The sequence below is a fragment of the Paramisgurnus dabryanus genome, chromosome 16 (assembly GCF_030506205.2).
Source record: "Paramisgurnus dabryanus chromosome 16, PD_genome_1.1, whole genome shotgun sequence".
NCBI lineage: Eukaryota > Metazoa > Chordata > Actinopteri > Cypriniformes > Cobitidae > Paramisgurnus > Paramisgurnus dabryanus.
In genome coordinates, this window is record NC_133352.1 from 27,780,045 (window position 1) to 27,799,341 (window position 19,297).

Below are 19,297 nucleotides of genomic sequence, written 5' to 3' on the forward strand. Positions count from 1 at the left end.
TGCTATAGCATATATATAAACAAACATGCACATAAATTGGCTATGTATTGGCAACCATATTCTCTGTATTAGTGATGCCCAATCACATACAAATTTCTTTGTAAACTGTTCATCTATTTTTTTTACATACTGTTTTTTTACATACAACTGTTGCATTGTCTAAATAAATTGATCTGGACCAATGGGGGTGTGAAGACAAAAAAGTCTGGCAAATAAACTCGATGCGAAGTTCGTCACAACATGTATGTAGCCCGGCATGTATATGGTTCTTAATTTCAAAATATGTGTTCTGCGTGTCGAGAGATCCGATGTGCATCACGTGTCTTGTCAAAATAAGTGCCTGCTGCAGACGCGTCTAAAGGGTTTATGATATAAGAGACGCTTGCGTTTGCCAAATACTCACATAATCTCATGCATAATCAGAGTTTACAGTTAAGGGAGTGTTTTGCGTGTATTTTGTGAATGTGAGCGTCTCTTTTATCATAAATGGTTTTGACGGGTGTGCAGCAGGCACTTATTTTGACAAAACATGTGATGCACATGGTTCACATGATGCAACAAACACATATTTTGAAAACGCAAGCAACACACATGACACTCCGAACACATATTTTAAATTTGCCCCTCTCAGGCGAGCAGTCACAATATTAGATATTAAACAATTTTTTTATCCAAAAATGAGTTGTTAGGCTATGCTGTCAGAACCCACAGCTTCGGCTTCGACAGGCTGTTCTGCAACACAAGATTGTCCTCCTCTCTAATCTCCTCTCCAGCATTCATGTATCTCATTGTCCCTGAACTCCAGGGGAAAAGCCAAGCACTACAAATCCCATCATCCAACTGCAAACAAATTTACCGCCTCACAATGCTACTCCCCAAAAACAGCTTCAGCACCCGTGAGCTGTGTGCTTGACCCTGTAACGTGTGAGCTGGGGGCTGAATACATCGACAGCCGGAGAGGAAACCCGGGGGATAAAGAGGCACTCTGGGATAAATGCTTCTGAATTGGGGTTAAACACTGTAAGTGAGTATTATAGGAATTGAAAATCAGTGCAAGGAAGTCTGTCTCTGTGAAGGAGTTGTGGGTGTATTTACTTTGGCTTTGAATTGCAATGTAATGTGTTTTACATTTGTGTCATAGCCCACACCAAAAACACTTGAGCCGTGGAAAACTAACATTAATGTTACATGTCATAATAGCATTGTAACGTTTGATTAGCGGTGAAAGGTAAAGAATCAGAACAGTATAGTTAATATAAGTAAAAATGATAAAATATAAAAATAAATAGTCTTGAGTAAATGATGACAGATTTTCAGGTGAACCATCCCTTTAAAGGTCACATTCTTTCTGATCCCATTTTTTGCACTTTAAATCTTTGTACATTTAGCCTAGCCCCATTCATTCCTATTGCTCCAAACAGGAATGAATTTAGAAGCCACCAAACACTTCCATGTTTTCCCTATTTAGAGACTGTTACATGGGGAGTAAATATGGTGGCACAAAATAAAACGTTTGTTTGTAGCCATAGGAAAGAATGGGGCTTGGCTAAATGCTAACCAATTCACAAAGCGCTGTTCAAAGATTAAAAGTGCACGCATTGAAAAAATATAGGGATGTATTAATTCATCCAAGTTGAGGTAAGAACATAATAAAATATTGAAAAACGGTGGTGTTTTCCTTTAAGATTTTAAGACAATGGATGTGTGTGTGTAAAGAAAAAGATTTGATGCTTACAGGTACCTGGCTGGTCAGAGTAAAGTTGTTGGCAGGGCTGCGTTTCTTGCCGCCAGCACTGTTGCCTAGGCTACTGTTAGACGCACTGCTGGCTGAGTTCTTTCTTTTTCTTCTCTTGGTTGTGGTCTGTCGAGTGGGTTCTGCTCTCCACCAAACACACACACACAAAATAAGTATTATTAAAAGTCGTGAACACACATCCACAGGCACACATGTGAAACAGCAGGTGCAAACGATGCACAGAGAAGAAGACAGGCAGAATAAAGCTCACAGACATTTGTTTTAAGCACATAAGCGTGCACAAACACATGTTAGCGGCCGCACAGATGAGACAAACAAATGGACCATGCATTTTACTGAGGTAGAATCGAAGAGCATTCAAACATCTCCCAAGACATGCACTAGTAAGATATTGCTCCAGCTTTCATTTGCATAAACACTCAACAGTGCACACTGCGGTATCAGCAGCCATGCATATGCGCACACACATCAGTAATATCTAAATCATGTTAAAGCTCTAACATGTTCTTTTAATATTGAATTTTTTGGACAAACTATAAAAATATATGAGTTTTAGGCAATGTATAATGTTTTGTTAAACAAATTGCCTGTTTAGGGTGATTTCTGAAATAAATAATTGTAATTGAAAAAAAGTAATTGGGCATTCATAAGTTAAACAGAAAGAAAAGTGTATTTATCTGCTTTCCATTTAGACACAGTTTCACTATTAGATAAGATTCAGAAGTGTACCTTTTTTGTGATTTGTGGGGAAAATTTCCGTTTTGAAGTTCTGTGGATGTCCAGCTGAAATCACATCCAAAATAGGTTTTTATTTCTCAGACAGATACTTAATGTTTTACGTATGTATATCTAAAACATTACAAAATTAAAAAGTCTTAATATAGTAAGAATAAAGTCATAAAATTTTGAGAATAAAGTCGTAATATAGGGAGAATAAAGTCGTAATATAATGAGAAAAAAGTCGCAATATAGCGAGAATAAAGTCGTAATATAGCAAAAAATAAAGTTGTAATACAATGGGAATAAAGTTGTAATATAGTGAGAATAAAGTCGTAATATAGTGAGAATAAAGTCGCAATATAGCGAGAATAAAGTCGTAATATAATGAGAAAAAAGTCGTAATATAGGGAGAATAAAGTCATAAAAATTTGAGAATAAAGCCGTAATATAGCGAGAATAAAGTCGTAATATAATAAGAAAAAGCCGTAACATAGCGAGAATAGTCATAAAATTTTGAGAATAAAGTCGTAATATAATGAGAAAAAAGTCGTAATATAGCGAGAATAAAGTTGTAATATAATGGGAATAAAGTCGTAATATAGCGAGAATAAAGTCATAAAATTTTGAGAATAAAGTCGCAATATAGCAAGAATAAAGTCGTAATATAATGAGAAAAAGTCGTAACATAGCGAGAATAGTCATAAAATTTTGAGAATAAAGTCGTAATATAGCGAGAATAAAATTGTAATATAATGGGAATAAAGTCGTAATATAGCGAGAATAAAGTCGTAATATAGTGAGAATAAATGTGTAATATAATCAGAATAAAGTCGTAATAAAGCGAGAATAAAGTCGTAATATAATAAGAAAAAGTCGTAATATAGCGAGAATAAAGACATAAAATTTTGAGAATAAAGTCGCAATATAGCGAGAATAAAGTCGTAATATAATGAGAAAAAAAAGTCGTAATATAGCGAGAATAAAATTGTAATATAATGGGAATAAAGTCGTAATATAGCGAGAATAAAGTCGTAATATAGCGAGAATAAATGTGTAATATAATCAGAATAAAGTCGTAATAAAGCGAGAATAAAGTCGTAATATAATGGGAATAAAGTCGTAATATAGCGAGAATAAAGTTGTAATGTAATGAGAATAAAGTCGTAATACAGCGAGAATAAAGTCGTAATATAGCGAGAATAAAAACGTAATATATCGAGAATAAAGTCGTAATATAATGAGAATAAAGCCAATATATATCGAGAATAAAGTTGTAATATAATGAGAATAAAGTCGTAATATAGCGAGAATAAAGTTGTAATATAACAAGAATAAAGTCGTAATGTAGCAAGAATAAAGTCGTAATATAACGAGAATAAAGTCGTAATATAATGAGAATAAAGTTGTAATATAATGAGAATAAAGTTGTAATAATGTCATATTTTTACATTAACGTGTTTGGAGTGATGTAAACAAGCAAATCTGCAAACCGGATACCAAATTACATACCATTACCTGCTTTATTAATAAAGCAATATGAGGGAGATGCGCTCAGAAAGGTAATTTAAAGGAATCTCCCTCATATAAAAGGAAATATGGGGAAGATATTGTGAACAAGCAAAATTATTTTTAAATTAACTTTATTATCATTATATATTGACTTTATTCTTGAAATGATATGACTTTATTCTCGTTATATATTGACTTTATTCTCAAAATTTTATTTATTTTGACTTTTGTCTCGAAAACTACTTTTTAAACCTCCCATTATAATGACTTTAATCTCGAGATGGTTTTATTTTTTTATTTTAGCTTGGCCCTAATCCTCCTTGGTAACAGAAGCCTTTCTATATCATGCTATATGATGTTTATATAAGCAATTTTTTTTAATAAGATGGCTTTACAGTATACACTAATAATGCAAATAAAAAATCTGTTACATCCAATGCAATAGCGTCTAAAACTGAAATACATTTTTAGTTCTTCCTAACCACACCAATGGAGATGTTTACTAACTGCTTGTTCATAAACATAATACATAAATTCATATAATAAAAATATAATACAATAATAAACAAACTCCAGTGTGACATCTGCAGTATTTTGACCTTCTGTAAAAAGTCTTTTTTGTATGTTTATCAGTGCGAGCGTGTGAATGACGCCCTCATTTCCACATACACAGACAAAAATGGGGTAAAAACTTATCAGAGTATAAAAGCAAAACCTTTCTTCCTTCCTGTTCAGTACACAAATGCTATCCAGATTTTGAAAGAATGGGAGGAAAAAGGGAAGAGAACCTAATAGGGAAACGACAATTACAGAAGATCCACTACCAAATGGATTCTGAGAAGGCCAATGCTGACGACTAACAGGTGGACAAGAGGTCGTAGGGGGTTTCACCCATTGGGAGCATATAGAGGATGTGTTTTTATCTGACATCTTAAAATTATTGTTATTGAACAGGAATTAACCAACTAACAAACAAACAAACAAATACCTACAGTACTATACATGACATGAAACACTGCAATATCTTTTATCGTCTATAACCGTAAAAACTTGTCATCGGTAGGGAAGCGATTTCTCTTAATTGACGAGATAACTCGTCAATGGTGGGGAAAGAGTTAATGAATTTAGACCAACAGCATGTACACAACATATCTACTGGTTTACTATGAGAGGTCCAACCAAAAAGTAGAATTTGAACCTGTTTTCCTCCAAAATGTATCTGGCAGAGCACAAAATGCCACGGTTAAGTGCATCACATAATAGTTTGGGCAATGATTTAGAGTTACCTGGAGGGGCCACCATTCTTTGCCACTTCTGGAACAAACAGGTCTTTAAACAGTCTCTCGGGCTGAGGTTGTACGTCTTGTGTCGAGACATTAACTCTTGCATTGGCTCCAGGATGACACACAACTAGAAGAAACATACAAACACCTGAACACCTATGTCTATGGTTGAATAAAACAGAAATACAGTATGTACCCCAGCTGTCACTGGCATGGCACCCTTCAAAAAGTACATATTGGTACTGTACCCCAAAAGTACATATCTATACCGGATGGTACATAGTAGGATTTTTTTTAAAGGGTACTGCCACAGTGATAGCTGGGGTAAATATTTTGACCATTTTTTTTTAACAGTGTAGTTACTCAACTAGACATAATCCTACATTTTTAGCATGCTAAATTATTATTTGTTCTTATATTCCAACCTTTATTAGCGACACCAAAGTGATGGATTCCATTCCAATGGATAAAATGTACAACACAATATGTAGTAGCTTGAATGTACTGTAGTGCGCTTTGGATAAACATGTCTGCCAAATGTATAAATGTCATTTAATCCCTTCACACAGTGAGCGAAGCTTGAAATTTACACGGATACACACACACACAAATCATTTCCCACTGACAGGATTGTATCCCGACACTGTTGTGTCCTGTCACTTCCACAGGTCCAGGGAAACAATCTCTGGATCTCGGCCCAAAAAGCAGAGCTATTTCTATCCTGAATGCTAGGAAACCTACAAGCTTCCTTGCCCATCTCGCCGGACAGCGGTCGTATTGCGTCCGAGCACAGGAAACATCCTCGTGTGGATCTACAGATAAACGTGTCGAGACAAACGCAGCCTTTTTAGTCGACGCTAATGAGTCACTTTTGAAACGTTGGTATCATTTCTCACGATCCTTGCTTTAAAAATACTTCCAGCAAGAATCCTGAGAAAATTATTCAGTAAAGATCCAAAACAATAAAAAACTAACTCTAGGGGAGCTGGAAGTGAGTATATTTTCAAAAAAAGTGGAGTGTTACTTTAAGTCAATCAAAAAATTATAAATGTTTTACGTGAAGCCAAAGATGAGTTTGCTTTAAAAAACGCTGGGCTATTTTCTACCCATTAGGTTGTAATTTTACATGTGCTTGGTTGTTTTAACCAAAAAATGCTGGGTTGTTTTAACCCATTTCTTGGTCAAATATAAACATTTTCTAAGTGGATTTAACCTAACCGCTGGGTTTGTCCCTTTTTGACCCAACGCTGAGTTAAAAAATATCCTAGCATTTTTTTTTAAACAGAAGAAAAGGCCATGGGAATACATGCCAAATGACATTTATGGTATACAGTTAGAAAACCAGCAAATACCGCACCATGGATCTTTTAAACTTCCCTATCAAAAAGGTCTCTCTTCTCAAGGAAGGCTGATCATGGGCGGTGAAGTATGCAGCGTACACTTCTCCTGTCCTGTCCGGTCCTGTCAACCTGTGCTGAAAATGGCTGAGGATTTGGCTGAGGGCGCACAGACTCGGTGTAACAAGAGCTGCTACTAATCCAAATTTAATTCACAGTTCAGCTCAGACTGCGTCGCTGCGTTTTATCTCTGCGGTTATAAGCGAGGCTGTGCGCTTATTGTGTGGACTAACAGCGGTGAAAAACGCACACAACGGCTGTTTCGAAAACCTTGAAAGGGCCTTTTTTTCCCTGTGGCTTCTCCCAGCAGCTCGCTATAAACAAGTTTGTGTTCGCCGAGACCCACAATGCCGCGTCTCATACGGGAATGCTCATTAATGTTATGCAAATTTTCTCTATCCAATTCATTTTCACTTTCTCTCTTGTTCTCCCATTTGCAAAAACGGAGCTGTCACTCATGCTAAAATGACGAGAATAAACAAAGCCGGCTAATAAATACTGAGCAGCGTTGCGCTGTTAAGACACACGCAATAACACACACATACGCATTTGTTTATCCTGTTAGGGACTTTCCATTGACTCTAATTGTTTTTATGCTGAGCTAATGATATTTCCTATTTCCCCAGTATTTTCATTCAGACATCATTAAGCCATTTTCCTCACAGGGCCTACTGGCTGTTAGGGGACGATGTCTGTGGCTTCCATACTAAATTTTTCTACAGTATATACCACACACTAACACACAGTTGTGACCCTGCCATTGAAAACCCAGCTAAAGTCATTTTGCGATTTACTGTTTTCTACATAAAATCATTGTACATGATGTAAAGGATAACCTTGATATATTTTATACTGACTAAGTAAAGCCATGTATAAGATTGAAACAATGATTTAAACCAAACTTTGATGCTCCTTATCTCATAATTGTGACCAGTCACGGAAAGTAGGGACACAAGTCGGATCTGGGCATTTTGAGTTATTCACAGATTCTGAAAGTGCAGTTTCTAAGCTTTCCAACGATGTGTAACACATGGAAATCTGATAAGATTTGGAGAAGTTGTGGCCATTTGAATATAGGAACTCAGAAATACTCAAACCGAGAAAATCGAGACGAAAGGGACTCTTCTTTTCAGCTGGGGGAGACAATAGGGCTCATTTACATCTCATTTAGCTAAGCCATGCCCCCTGTAAAACCCTTTTTGAGATGTTCTAGCATCATATGTAGTATTTTATGACCAAATGACAACCCGCAAAAATAAACATGACTCTTTTACCTTTGTGGGGATCACAAGTCGAATCAAGTCTGTTTCAGAATATCTAATGACCATATTTGTCCACAAATGCGTATAATCCGTGAAATATAGATTGTTTACATCAGATTTCGCATGAATGTCTGGTAATACAATATAATATATAATCTGAAGACTATTTAAATCGTAACATGTAAGGGTATATGAGCTTACACTCCGTTAAACACATGAACCCGCCTTCAAAGTTTGTATTTAAAATAGGGAAGTAGTATAATAGATCATCCAAACCATAGATATGTATATAAAGGCTAGATGGCTCAAGGCGGAGTCAGCTGTGTCGTCACTTGGCGGCCATCTTAGGTCAGTGCTGCCATAGTGCTGCTCCCTGCTGCTGTGGACGGAAGGTGAGTGACATACGCCAACTAAAATGCTCGTAACTTGCTGAATTCTTGACGGATTTACAAACGGTTTGGTTTTTTACAAACGTTATTAACGTGGCTATAATTCTGGATGCTTTAACATGTTTCATGAATTTTTTATTTATTTTTAGTATACGTATTCAGTGTCATAGGTACATCATTGACGTTTATAACAAACCAATCCGTTTGAAAATCGGTAAAAAATTAAGCAAGTTATGGTCATTTAAAAGTACCTGCATCATTAAAACTCAATGCTACGAGTGAGCGAGCGCCCTGTCCTAAGATGGCCGCCAAAATGCGGACGTTCCACTCAATTGGCCATCAGCGCGGACGAGCCATCTAGCCTTTATATACATATCTATGATCCAAACAGCGCCGTCGAAAACGTGACATCCTTTAGAGAGGTTACCAATGGCTCGCTCGTTCCTCCATCAGCCAATGACTTCATGGAAAATATTGATAGACAAAACATGTAGCCAATTATATGAAGAATACAACGATATCTGTGTAACTTCTGTGTGTTTGGACTCATGCTGCGCTGCAAGAACTGACATACAGATGACGTCAAAGTACCGCGAGAGCGAGTCGAAATTAAACTACTCCGTAAGATTTCTTGAAGAGCTCTCGTGGTACTTTGACGTCTTGACTGCGGCGCCGCATAAAGTCAGTGACGCGGCTGACGTACGATGCGGCTGACTGTTATTTGTTCCGCCCCAGCTTCTTTTATTTTTCTTTTGTTTTGTGCGCCCGAGCTTTACAGTCTGGGGAGACGCAGGCTATAAGTTTGAGAAAAAAAAAAAAAAAAACTTAGCAAACATCTGAGGAACAGGGCAGCGCGTCACTACAGTCACGTGACTTCACGCTCGAGCCGGAAGAGAAGACAATGCTGAATAAAGTCGTAATTCTGCTATTTTTGGACCAAACTGTATTTTCGATGCATCAACACAATCTTACTGACCCACTGATGTCACATGGACTACTTTGATGATGTTTTTATTAACTTTCTGGACATGGAAACCATACATAGATTTTCAATGAAGGGGAAAGCTCTCGGACTAAATCTAACGATAAAACATCTTAAACTGTGTTCCGAAGATGAACGGAGGTCTTCCGAGTTTAGAACGACATAAGGGTGAGTCATTACTTACATTATTTTCATTTTTGGGCGAACTATCCTTATTTAGTAGTCTGTTCCCTTTGGGGGCGGAGGCGAAAACACAAGCTTATACAGTATGTAAATATACACACAGACAATGACGCCCCCCGCTGCACGCTAGAATCTCCGGAAAAACAAACCTATTTTAACCGCAAAATGTACGCTTTTAAATATACAAAAACTGCTATCTCAAACATGGAGAGGCTTCTTCGTGATCTCAACTAACAGATTCTGCAATAAAACGAAAATCACAAATTTCGAAAAAAAAACTTTGTTTCTCATTTTCTCGAAACTTGTGCTGCCGACTTGAGTCCCTGGTTTCCGTGACGGGTCACAATTAGAGGATGATGCTTTAACCTAGATTTCATAGACAGGGTCCAGTTGTAAATACCAGGGTAGTAGCACCCAATACCAACATTGTACTACTGCAGTACTTTATGTACTGTGAGGGACACTGTAGATAAAAAAAATATTTTATTTGTGGTTTCACACACTTATTTCAGTTATCTCCGGCTTACCCTGAGGTAGTTTAGGGTGAAGTTGGTCAGTCCCATACGGGTGATGTTTTTGGAAAGCTGCTCCAGGACTTGAGGGTCTTGTGCCTGCAGATGGACAAATAATGTGGACCACATTAACTAAACAGAAATAACAATCAACCTATATTAGTCATCTGCTATTCTCAATATTGATAGGGTTACATTTTTATACTGGGACAGTAATGCAATTCATATGAATAACTTGAATTACCTTGAACACATTTTTTATCCGGTATGGAGGGTGCTCCAGCTGCCCAATATATATATATTTTTCACCAGAAGTGGAGTTTTGGTATTTGTTTGCTTGCTTGCTTACTGGGAGAATGCTGATATTAGTTTAGCTTAGCGTTTTGTAAATTCTGTTAATATAGCTTCTCTTGTAATAGTCTGGCTTTAACTTTGAAGACGTCACTGTTTAAATTTTGTAGGCGTGTGGTGCTGAGGTGCACTTAGGGGCGGGACACAGCAAAGCTTTTTTATGGGGTTGAAAACGCCTGGAGGACGCCGAATGCCAGCTGTTTTTTCAGCTGAGCGCCAGCTTTCTTCAGCTGAGCGCTTTGGTAGCTGTGATACTTGAGCTGTGAGCCGGTTGGTTGTTGTGATACTTGTCCCGCCCCTTCTCCACTGTGATTGGACGGCTGTGTAAGAACTGACATTGACGAGTGGAGCTTTTCACCCAAAGTTGAATCTCTTTCAACTCTCGATGAGCGCCGGCTTTCAGCACGGAAAAAATCTGCCAGCTGCTGGATGTTTTTAAAAAATGCAGCGCTTCCATTGGAAACAATTGAAAACATGCGCCGGCGGCGGGTGTAAGAGATTTTTTGTGCACGCCCCCCCACTAATGATGTTGTTTCATTTTCTATACGCTTTTTACAATCTACTTACAATGTAACTACAATGTAGTGTTCATGGTATTGTTGCAAATTCTTTATGTAATGTCAAACTCCTGTTATATATATTTTTCTTCTTTAAAGGGCCATTTTCATGTTAGATGGAAAGGCATGTCTAACTTAATATATGACACTTGTTATTTATCATATTAACTCTTTCCCCGCCATTGACAAGTTAACTGGTCAATTAAGAAAAAATGCTTCCCTGACAATGACGAGTATTTCCGGCAATACTTAAAGCAACACTATGTAGTTTCCATGTAAAAATGACTTACGGCTCCCCCATGTGGTTGAAAAGTGCAACAGTGCCTGGTATGAGACACTCTTCTGCAGGCAGGGTAGGGGCGGGGCTGTGTGCTCTACCCTCCACCTCGTCTTTCAGAGTGTGCTTGTAGCAGCTAGGAGGCTGCTCAGGTTGCAGCAGCAGTAAAATTTGTCCAGTTAAGAGTTGTTCTATCACTGAAATAATTTTAGAGACATTATTTAAAGGTTGAAAAACTACATAGTGTTGCTTTAATACAGCTATTATTCACCAAGTGGCGCTCTTCCGAAACTTATAAAACCTGGAAGTATTCCCCTTGAGTAAACAGCTGTATGTCCATGTATGTTTTGAAGATCGCTCTGAATCTGATCTCTATCAAAAGTCCTTTACAAAAAAAGTAATTATCTCAGGTTTTTTTTTTACATTTTATGTTTTTGAAGAAACCTAGCCATATTTGAGTGGTGATAAAAAAGAACTAATGAAGGTAGAATAAAAGGTTTTTTTGTTGTTTTTTTGAAAGCAGAGGGTCTGTTCTTTCATTTGATATATTGTGTTTTTATATATTTAAAGACGAAACATTTTCTGGAAGGCATTAAACTTTTGTGAAAATCATAAAAAATGCTGGTGCTTGATGGCAACTTTTTTTTAAAACGCTGGCGGGGAAAGAGTTAATGATATTGCTTCAATTTCTCTATGCTTTTTACAATGCTGTTCATGATATTGTTGCAAATTCTTTATGTAATGTCAAACTCCTGTTATATATATTTTTTCTTCTTTTAAAGGTGCAGTTTGTAAGATTTTGCAGTAAAATACCCAAAAACCACTAGGCTGTTATATATTTTGTCCAGCGGATTACTATCAATATCTCTAATGTTTTCAACTACTTGTAAATTGTGAGAAAATTGAGAAAATCTAGTGCCGGAAAATACATATTGTATCTTTAAGGGCTATTTTCATGTAAGATGGAAAGGCATGTCTTACTTAATATGACACTTGTTATTTATCATAATTATTGACTACATTAGTCAACGAAAAAGTATATACAATTGTATTAAATTATAATTTATTTAGGAGGACAGTAAAAGTTATGTAAAACTTTACAATAAGTTTGTATTTGTTAAAGGTGGGGTGCATGATCTTTGAAAGCCAATGTTGACATTTGAAATCATTTAAATAAACACGCCCCAACCCAATAGAATCTGGACCTTCTTTTGAAAGACCCTCCCCACACATTCGCAAACCAGGCAATGATGTCGGTTAGTAGACACGCCCCTTACTGCTTACTGGCTACAAGTGTGTTTTGGTACTCAGCCCGACTTCCTTTTCCAAAGCGTTTTTAAAAAATGGTGCACCCCGCCTTTAACAATTAGTTAATGTATTAGCTAACATGAACTAAGATTAATAAATTCTGTAGAAGAATTGTTCATTGTTAGTTCATGTTAATTTTGGCATTTACAATACTAATATATTTATAAAATCAAGCGTTGTAACTGTTAACATTATTAATGCACAATGAACTAACATAAATACTTTATTAACATCAAAAGAATGAATACATGTTGAAAGTGTTACCAAAATGTGCAATATTCTATATTACTATATATTTAACAATGTCCTTCTTGTAAAGCTGCTTTGAAACAATTAAACATTGTAAACACACTGCTATATAAATAAATGTGACTTGACTATATTCACCATCCCAAACCCCCTCTAAAACCAGATCAATAACTAACCACACTAGGCCAGCTTTGGCTATTTTTTTTTAAAGCTGATGGTAAGATCATCCAGATTCCTGAAAACAGATGGCTTTAAGTGGCTTGAACTCTGGGCAATTAAGATCATAAAGCTCCTGTCATGTGACCGGTCAGGAAATTAAATAAACTATAGTGCATCTTAAATGCAGTTCCTCAAGTGAACTTGTATTCTCATTGGTCCTGGTAAGTTGAGTCTGACTTGTGCAACTTTACCCTTGTGGATGAGAATCGGGCTATCAAACACACAGCAACTTTTATACATCCCTGTTTGCACTTTCAAAAATCTTTCAAAGCTCTTTCTCCCTTGTTCACCCACCCTCCATCTTGTGCAGAATACAGTCTATACCCAAAGGGCCCAATTTAAAAGCATGTGAATTTCACATGAGCAGAGTTGCTGTGAACAAACTTTCAAAAACTACCCTGAATCTACAAGACTGAGAGACGAAAATATGTGATTTAAAACTTACCATGGTAAAAATGTATCACAGTTCCCAGTCTGTGAAAACCCAGCTAAAGTTTTTTTTCGTTATTGTTTCAATCAATCATCCTACATAATGTAAATAACATTCTGTAAAAATATAACCTTGATATATTTAATATTGACTGAGTAAGGTCATATCAATGTTTGAAATCAATGAGTGAAATGAAACTTTGATGCTCCTAATCTCATTATTAAATGATGAGACTTTAGTCTGGATTTCACAGAAAGGGTCACATACAGCTGAAAATTCAACATAAAAAGTTAAGATTTTAATGATCGCAATTTTAAGGATGACAGTGCCTATTTTTGGATAATGTAGTAAATTAAATGTTTTAGCTATTTTCAGCTAATAGCTGTATGAATTTACAACTGCATGAATGGTACAGCAAAATCTCTGGTTGGTTGATGATACTGTCATATATTCAAGCCTTATCTTGCTACAGTATGGAAGAGATTTACATCAGAGTAATGTTATTAAACTCACGTGCATGGCAAGAATGCTTCTTGGGATGAGTTCTCGATATTGTCTGATGTTGAAGTGCCATGTTTTAATCCTCATCAGATCGTCAAAGGCAAACTCCAAAATCAATCGGCCCTCCGTACACACCTGGGAATGCAGAAATCAAAATCAATTTCTGTTTTGTGCATTAAATTATTTTTTCTCTGTGACACAAGCTTAATACAGGTGGGAATTTATGGGTAACACTTTACAATAATGTTCATTAGTTAACATTAGTTAACTACATTAGTTAACATGAACTAATGATGAACTGCACTTATACAGCATTTATTAATCTTTATTAATGTTAATTTCAACAATTACTAATACTTTATTGAAATTTGGTTAACGTTAGTTAATGCACTGTGAAATAACATGAACAAACAATGAACAGCTTTATTTCTATAAACTAACATTAACAAAGATTAATAAATACTGTAACAAAAGTATTGCTCATGGTTTGTTCGTGTTAGTTAATACGTTAACTAATGTTAACTAATGAACATTATTATAAAGTGTTACCAAATTAATGTAACCCTGGATCACAAAACCGTCACAAAAACAGTATTAAGTAGCATGGATATATTTGTAAAAAAAAACGCCTTTTTTCTTTTACTCCAAAAATCATTAGGCATTTATGTAAATATTATGTTTCATGAAAATATTTTGTACATTTCCCACAGTAAATATATAAAAACTTTATTTTTATGAGTGGATGCAGTTGGGTGATTCTCGCGAAATTAAGACTTAATGAGGTGTCATGAAACATTTTATCAAAATAAGAAGCATACAGTTAAAAACATCTCTTCATGTAATATTTTGCACATGATTTCAAATGACATCATACAAACCAATTTTGTGTTTTTTTCCACATTTAAGGGGAACATTTTTATTACCGCAACGTGTCCATAACTGGATTTGGGTTCTTTGACATGGAAAATTTATAATAAAAAAATAAAAATAAAATAAAAAGCTTAAGTACATGTTATACTATAAACATTTACTGTAAAGAAACATGTGGTATTTGGTGATCATTGGTAAATGTAGACACAATAATAAGAAATATAAATGTGTTCAAGACATAATTGACTGTGACACTCAAGATGGCTACCAGGTAAGCAGTTCTTATTTAACTATAACTTTTTAGTTCTCATTACCGAAACATGAGTTTGTAAATGCATATATTTAAAGCGACACTATGTAGTTTCCATGTAAAAATGACTTACAGCTCCCCCATGTGGTTGAAAAGCGCTACAGTGCCTGGTATTATGCTGCATTTACACCGACCGCGGTAAGGGCGTGAAGCGCGAGTGATTTCAATGTTAAGTCAATGTGAAGACGCGTTGACGCGCGTCAAGAGGTCCCGCGGCGCGGAAGAGGCGTTCGGCGCGGAAGACGCTTTTCCGCCTCTTTCGCGCGTGAAGCTCGGGCGAAAGGCGCGAATTGAGCGTTGTGCGCGGTACGCGCGGTAAGCGCGAATGGTGCTTTTTGTGCATCTAGCGGTTCACGCGAATTTGCGGCTGACGCCCGAGTTGAAAAATTTGAACTTTGGTGGAATTTCGCGCCGCGGTAACCAATCAGGAGCCTGCTTGCTGCTGTGGTGGCAGCCCCGCCCGGAGTCACTCACTCAACCAAGGCTTGATATTGTCCATAAGCAGACACCCGGAGCTATACGACACAAGTTCTTATTTCTATAGAGGAGACAGGAATAAAAAGGACCTCGCTTGGAAGAGTGTCAGTGAGGACATTGGGCAACCTGGTAATTGTAATACACACTTCACTTTTGAGTCACGTGACGTTTATCGACCCGTGTCGTTTATTTTCCCCATAGTAAGGTTACCAAATACAAACTGGTAACTCTCTCGATAAATGCACAATCAACATCAGTCATTTTGCAAACAGACAACCGCATAGCACTTGCCCCTCCCACAAGAAGCGGAGTTTGCCTCTGACGCGCGTCAAATGCTTGGTTTTTCCGCGCGTCTACTCCGCTCTACACGCGCGAATGCATCCAAATTGTTCAAGCGGCAAACCACGCGCGGTAGACGCGATTTTGACGCCCAAACCGCGTTTGGTGTAAACTCAGCATTAGACACTCTTCTGCAGGAAGGGGGAGGGGCTGGGCTTCCTACCCTCCACCGCCACTTTCAGAGTGTGCTTGTAGCAGCTAGGAGGCTGCTCAGGTTGCAGCAACAGTACAATTTGTCCAGTTAAAAGTTGTTTTATCACTGAAATAATTTTAGAGACATTATTTAAAGGTAAAAAAAACTACATAGTGTTGCTTTAATGTTATATCATGTTGCGGTAATGATAATTCTTGATAATCATAATCTAAAAAATGTAAATTATTCTATAGGAAATATTTTTAAATCCTCAAAAAATAATGGTTATAGTAAGTTCAGACCTTAATTTTATATGTGCAAAAAGAAAAATTGGCTTCAAGGGCTTTTTAAAAATTCTGATGCTGGACACCTTCTAAATCTGGATTTCGTGAGAATCACCCAGTTGCTAAGAACTTTAATTTCTCAATATTTCGATTTTTTGCACCCTTTATTTTCAATACATTTTCATGTATCTCAGCCAAATATTGTCCTATCCTAACAAACCATTCATCAATGAAAATTTTATTTATTTGATGTCAAAATCTCAATGTCAAAAATGTACCCTTATGAGTGGTTTTGTGGTCCAGGTTCATGTACATTACATTCAGTTATCGTTTCTGAGTAGTTTTGCGTTTTAACTACATGACCAAACAGCCATTTCTTAACGAAAAGTGTTTTTGTTACATTCCTGAACTGGAGACCAGGCAAATGGAAATTCTTGAGACAAGCTTGCAAACACAGAACAACATAATGCTGAATAACGCTGAGGTCGTAAACCGTTAGCAATTTTGAAAAATAAAACAACATGAGAAAAACATTTTGCCATTTTAGAGCTGTGGTACTCATAGCCCTCGTGTTCTGTTGCTGGGGCAACCAGAGGATGAGGAGGAAGGGAGGGAGAGGAAGGGGGACTGGAGAGGGAGGGGAGCGTCAGCTGATTAGTTGGCATGGCAACGGCAAAGATGTAATCCCGCCAGAGCCACTCTAATCAATGCCCTCAGCACAGATGGCCTCTGGAGGATCAACAAGGAAAGAGGCTGGCGGGAAAGCGCAACACGGTCACATGATCGCTCTCCTCTTTTTACGTTCTCACACTGTTTCTCTCCAATACTTCTGTTTCTCTTTTTTTGTCTCATTCTTTCTCCATATCTCCTTTTTTTGTGTTCCTCTCACATTCTGCAATATTCTCTCATTACTGTAACATTCAGAGGACCCAGCAAAGTGAAAAAAAGCATCACTCTCATCTAAACTGACGCAGAGTCCCACAGCTCAGCATATGCGCGTCTTTAAAAGTGACAGCTGTTTAAGACATCCATTCATGGAGTAAAATCTATAGTTCTATGGGGACTTCAGGCCTTATGAACTTTTAGACTTTTTCAAACTATTTTTGCAGCAAACTACACGCTTAAAATGCTAGGTTATTTTCAACCCAGTGTTGGTTTATTAAGGGACAAAACTAACATGTAATTTAACCTATGCTGGGTTGTTTCAACCCAAAACGCTGGGTTGTTTTTAACTCATTATTGTGTCAAATCGAAACTTTTTCCGGGTTATTTATCCCAAAACCTGGGTTTGTCACTTTTTGACCCAACGCTGGGTTGAAAATAACCCAGTATTTTTAGAATGTAACAGTGGATACACATGCATGATAGGTTACAATGTCTTCCATCTACATACATAATGGCTTACATATGCAGAACTTGCTTGATAAGGATACAAAATGTATGAAAAGAGAAGAGCTGAGATTTGCAGCTAAAAGAGTGATAGGTCCACTCTCATCTAATGATGAAGTACAAAGGCTCATGTGGATTAGTGTGGATTAGTCTGTATCAGTGTGCCAAAATATTTCAAAGTGTATGATAGACAAAATGGACGCATAAAATCTGTTAAAAATGTGTCATGTTACTGGTATAAGTGCTTCAAATGGCCTCTCTTGATGTATAAACCCTTGAACTAATAGAAATAGGTCAACAGTAGTGGGATCAAAGAGTTAAAAAGTTATAAACTCTGTTAGTCGGATTTATAATAAATTTATAATCAGTAAAAAAGTTTAATAATTGGTTTGACATGCAATTATTCTCTTCCTTTACATTACGTTTGAGCATGTTTTAACATTTTCCAATGATTTTATTTTCGTTTATTGTACCTTTGTGTTCAAACAGTATAGTTATGAAACACATATCACAAAGTCAAAGCGTTTCTCCCGCATTTGCTATTGTAACCATGAAACAAATGATAAACTAAAATATATGATAATGCAGATTGAGCACTGCGTAACAGATTCATAAAAAGCTTTCTCAGCAGAGTCCGATGTGGCCTGTAATATTTCATGAGGATTTCTAATGACCTCCCTCAGTAAACACACACAGGATAATGGCTGCGATTAAACCAGTAAATTATCCTGCCTGTCATGTTTGTTTGTTCTATTAGACAGTTAACGGTGGTATCACAGTCAATGTAAGAACCGAAGGAAACAGATAAACGCTCTGAAGTTATAACAATATAATAAAAACGCAATGTGCAAGCAAAACATGTTTAAAAATCGAGAACCTGACGTCCTCATGTTTGCACATACACCTCATTATTTGTTTGTAACTTTCTTTCTTTCTTTCTTTTTGAGGCAGCATTTACTTATTTGGTTTAAAGGGGACATTTCACTTTTTTAAGATGTCAAATAAATCTTTGTTGTCCTCAGAGTACATGTGTGAAGTTAAAGCTTAAAATACCATATAGATAGATAGATTTGTTATAGCAAGTTAAAATTGTCAATTTGTAGGTGTGTGCAAAAATGTGTCATTTTGGTTGTGTCCTTTTAAATTCAAATGAGCTGATCTCTGCACTAAATGGCAGTGGCATGGTTGGATAGTGCAGATTAAGGGGCGGTATTATCCCCTTCTGACATCACCAGGGGAGCCAAATTTTTACTTATTTTTTCACATGCTTGTGGAGAATGGTTAACCAAAAAGTTACTGGGTTGATCCTATTCACATTTTCTAGGTTGATAAAAACACTGGGGACCCAATTATAGCACTTAAACATGGAAAACGTCAAATTTTCAATTTTTCGTGGAAAACTTTAATTTCCTCCTTTCTTTTTATCTTTCTTTCTCTTTGAGGCAGCATTTCCTAATTTGGTTTAATGTCTTTCTCTCCAACTTTCTTTTATCCTTCTTTCCTTCCCTTGTCTTTTTTTCTTTTTCTTTGAGGCAGCATTCTTAATTTGGTTGAATTTCTTTCATTCTCTCCATCTTTCTTTAATTCTTTCTTTCCTTCCCTCGTCTTTC

At 36.7% G+C, this 19,297-nt stretch overlaps 1 protein-coding gene across 2 annotated transcripts in view; it reads right to left on the minus strand.

Annotated features, from left to right (window-relative positions):
* The window catches only part of ldb2a (LIM domain binding 2a), a 68,615-nt gene that overhangs the window by 6,032 nt on the left and 43,286 nt on the right, over positions 1-19,297 (minus strand). Inside the window, exons 4-8 of one of the 2 annotated variants that reach the window (XM_065273977.2) lie at positions 13,898-14,020; positions 10,009-10,092; positions 5,272-5,395; positions 2,486-2,539; positions 1,742-1,875 (exon numbers count right to left, since the gene is read on the minus strand). In XM_065273977.2, coding sequence (XP_065130049.1) covers positions 1,742-1,875; positions 2,486-2,539; positions 5,272-5,395; positions 10,009-10,092; positions 13,898-14,020 — 519 coding nt within the window. Of the gene's footprint in view, positions 1-1,735; positions 1,876-2,485; positions 2,540-5,271; positions 5,396-10,008; positions 10,093-13,897; positions 14,021-19,297 lie in introns of both variants that reach the window. The other variant, XM_065273976.2, reaches the window with a different exon arrangement.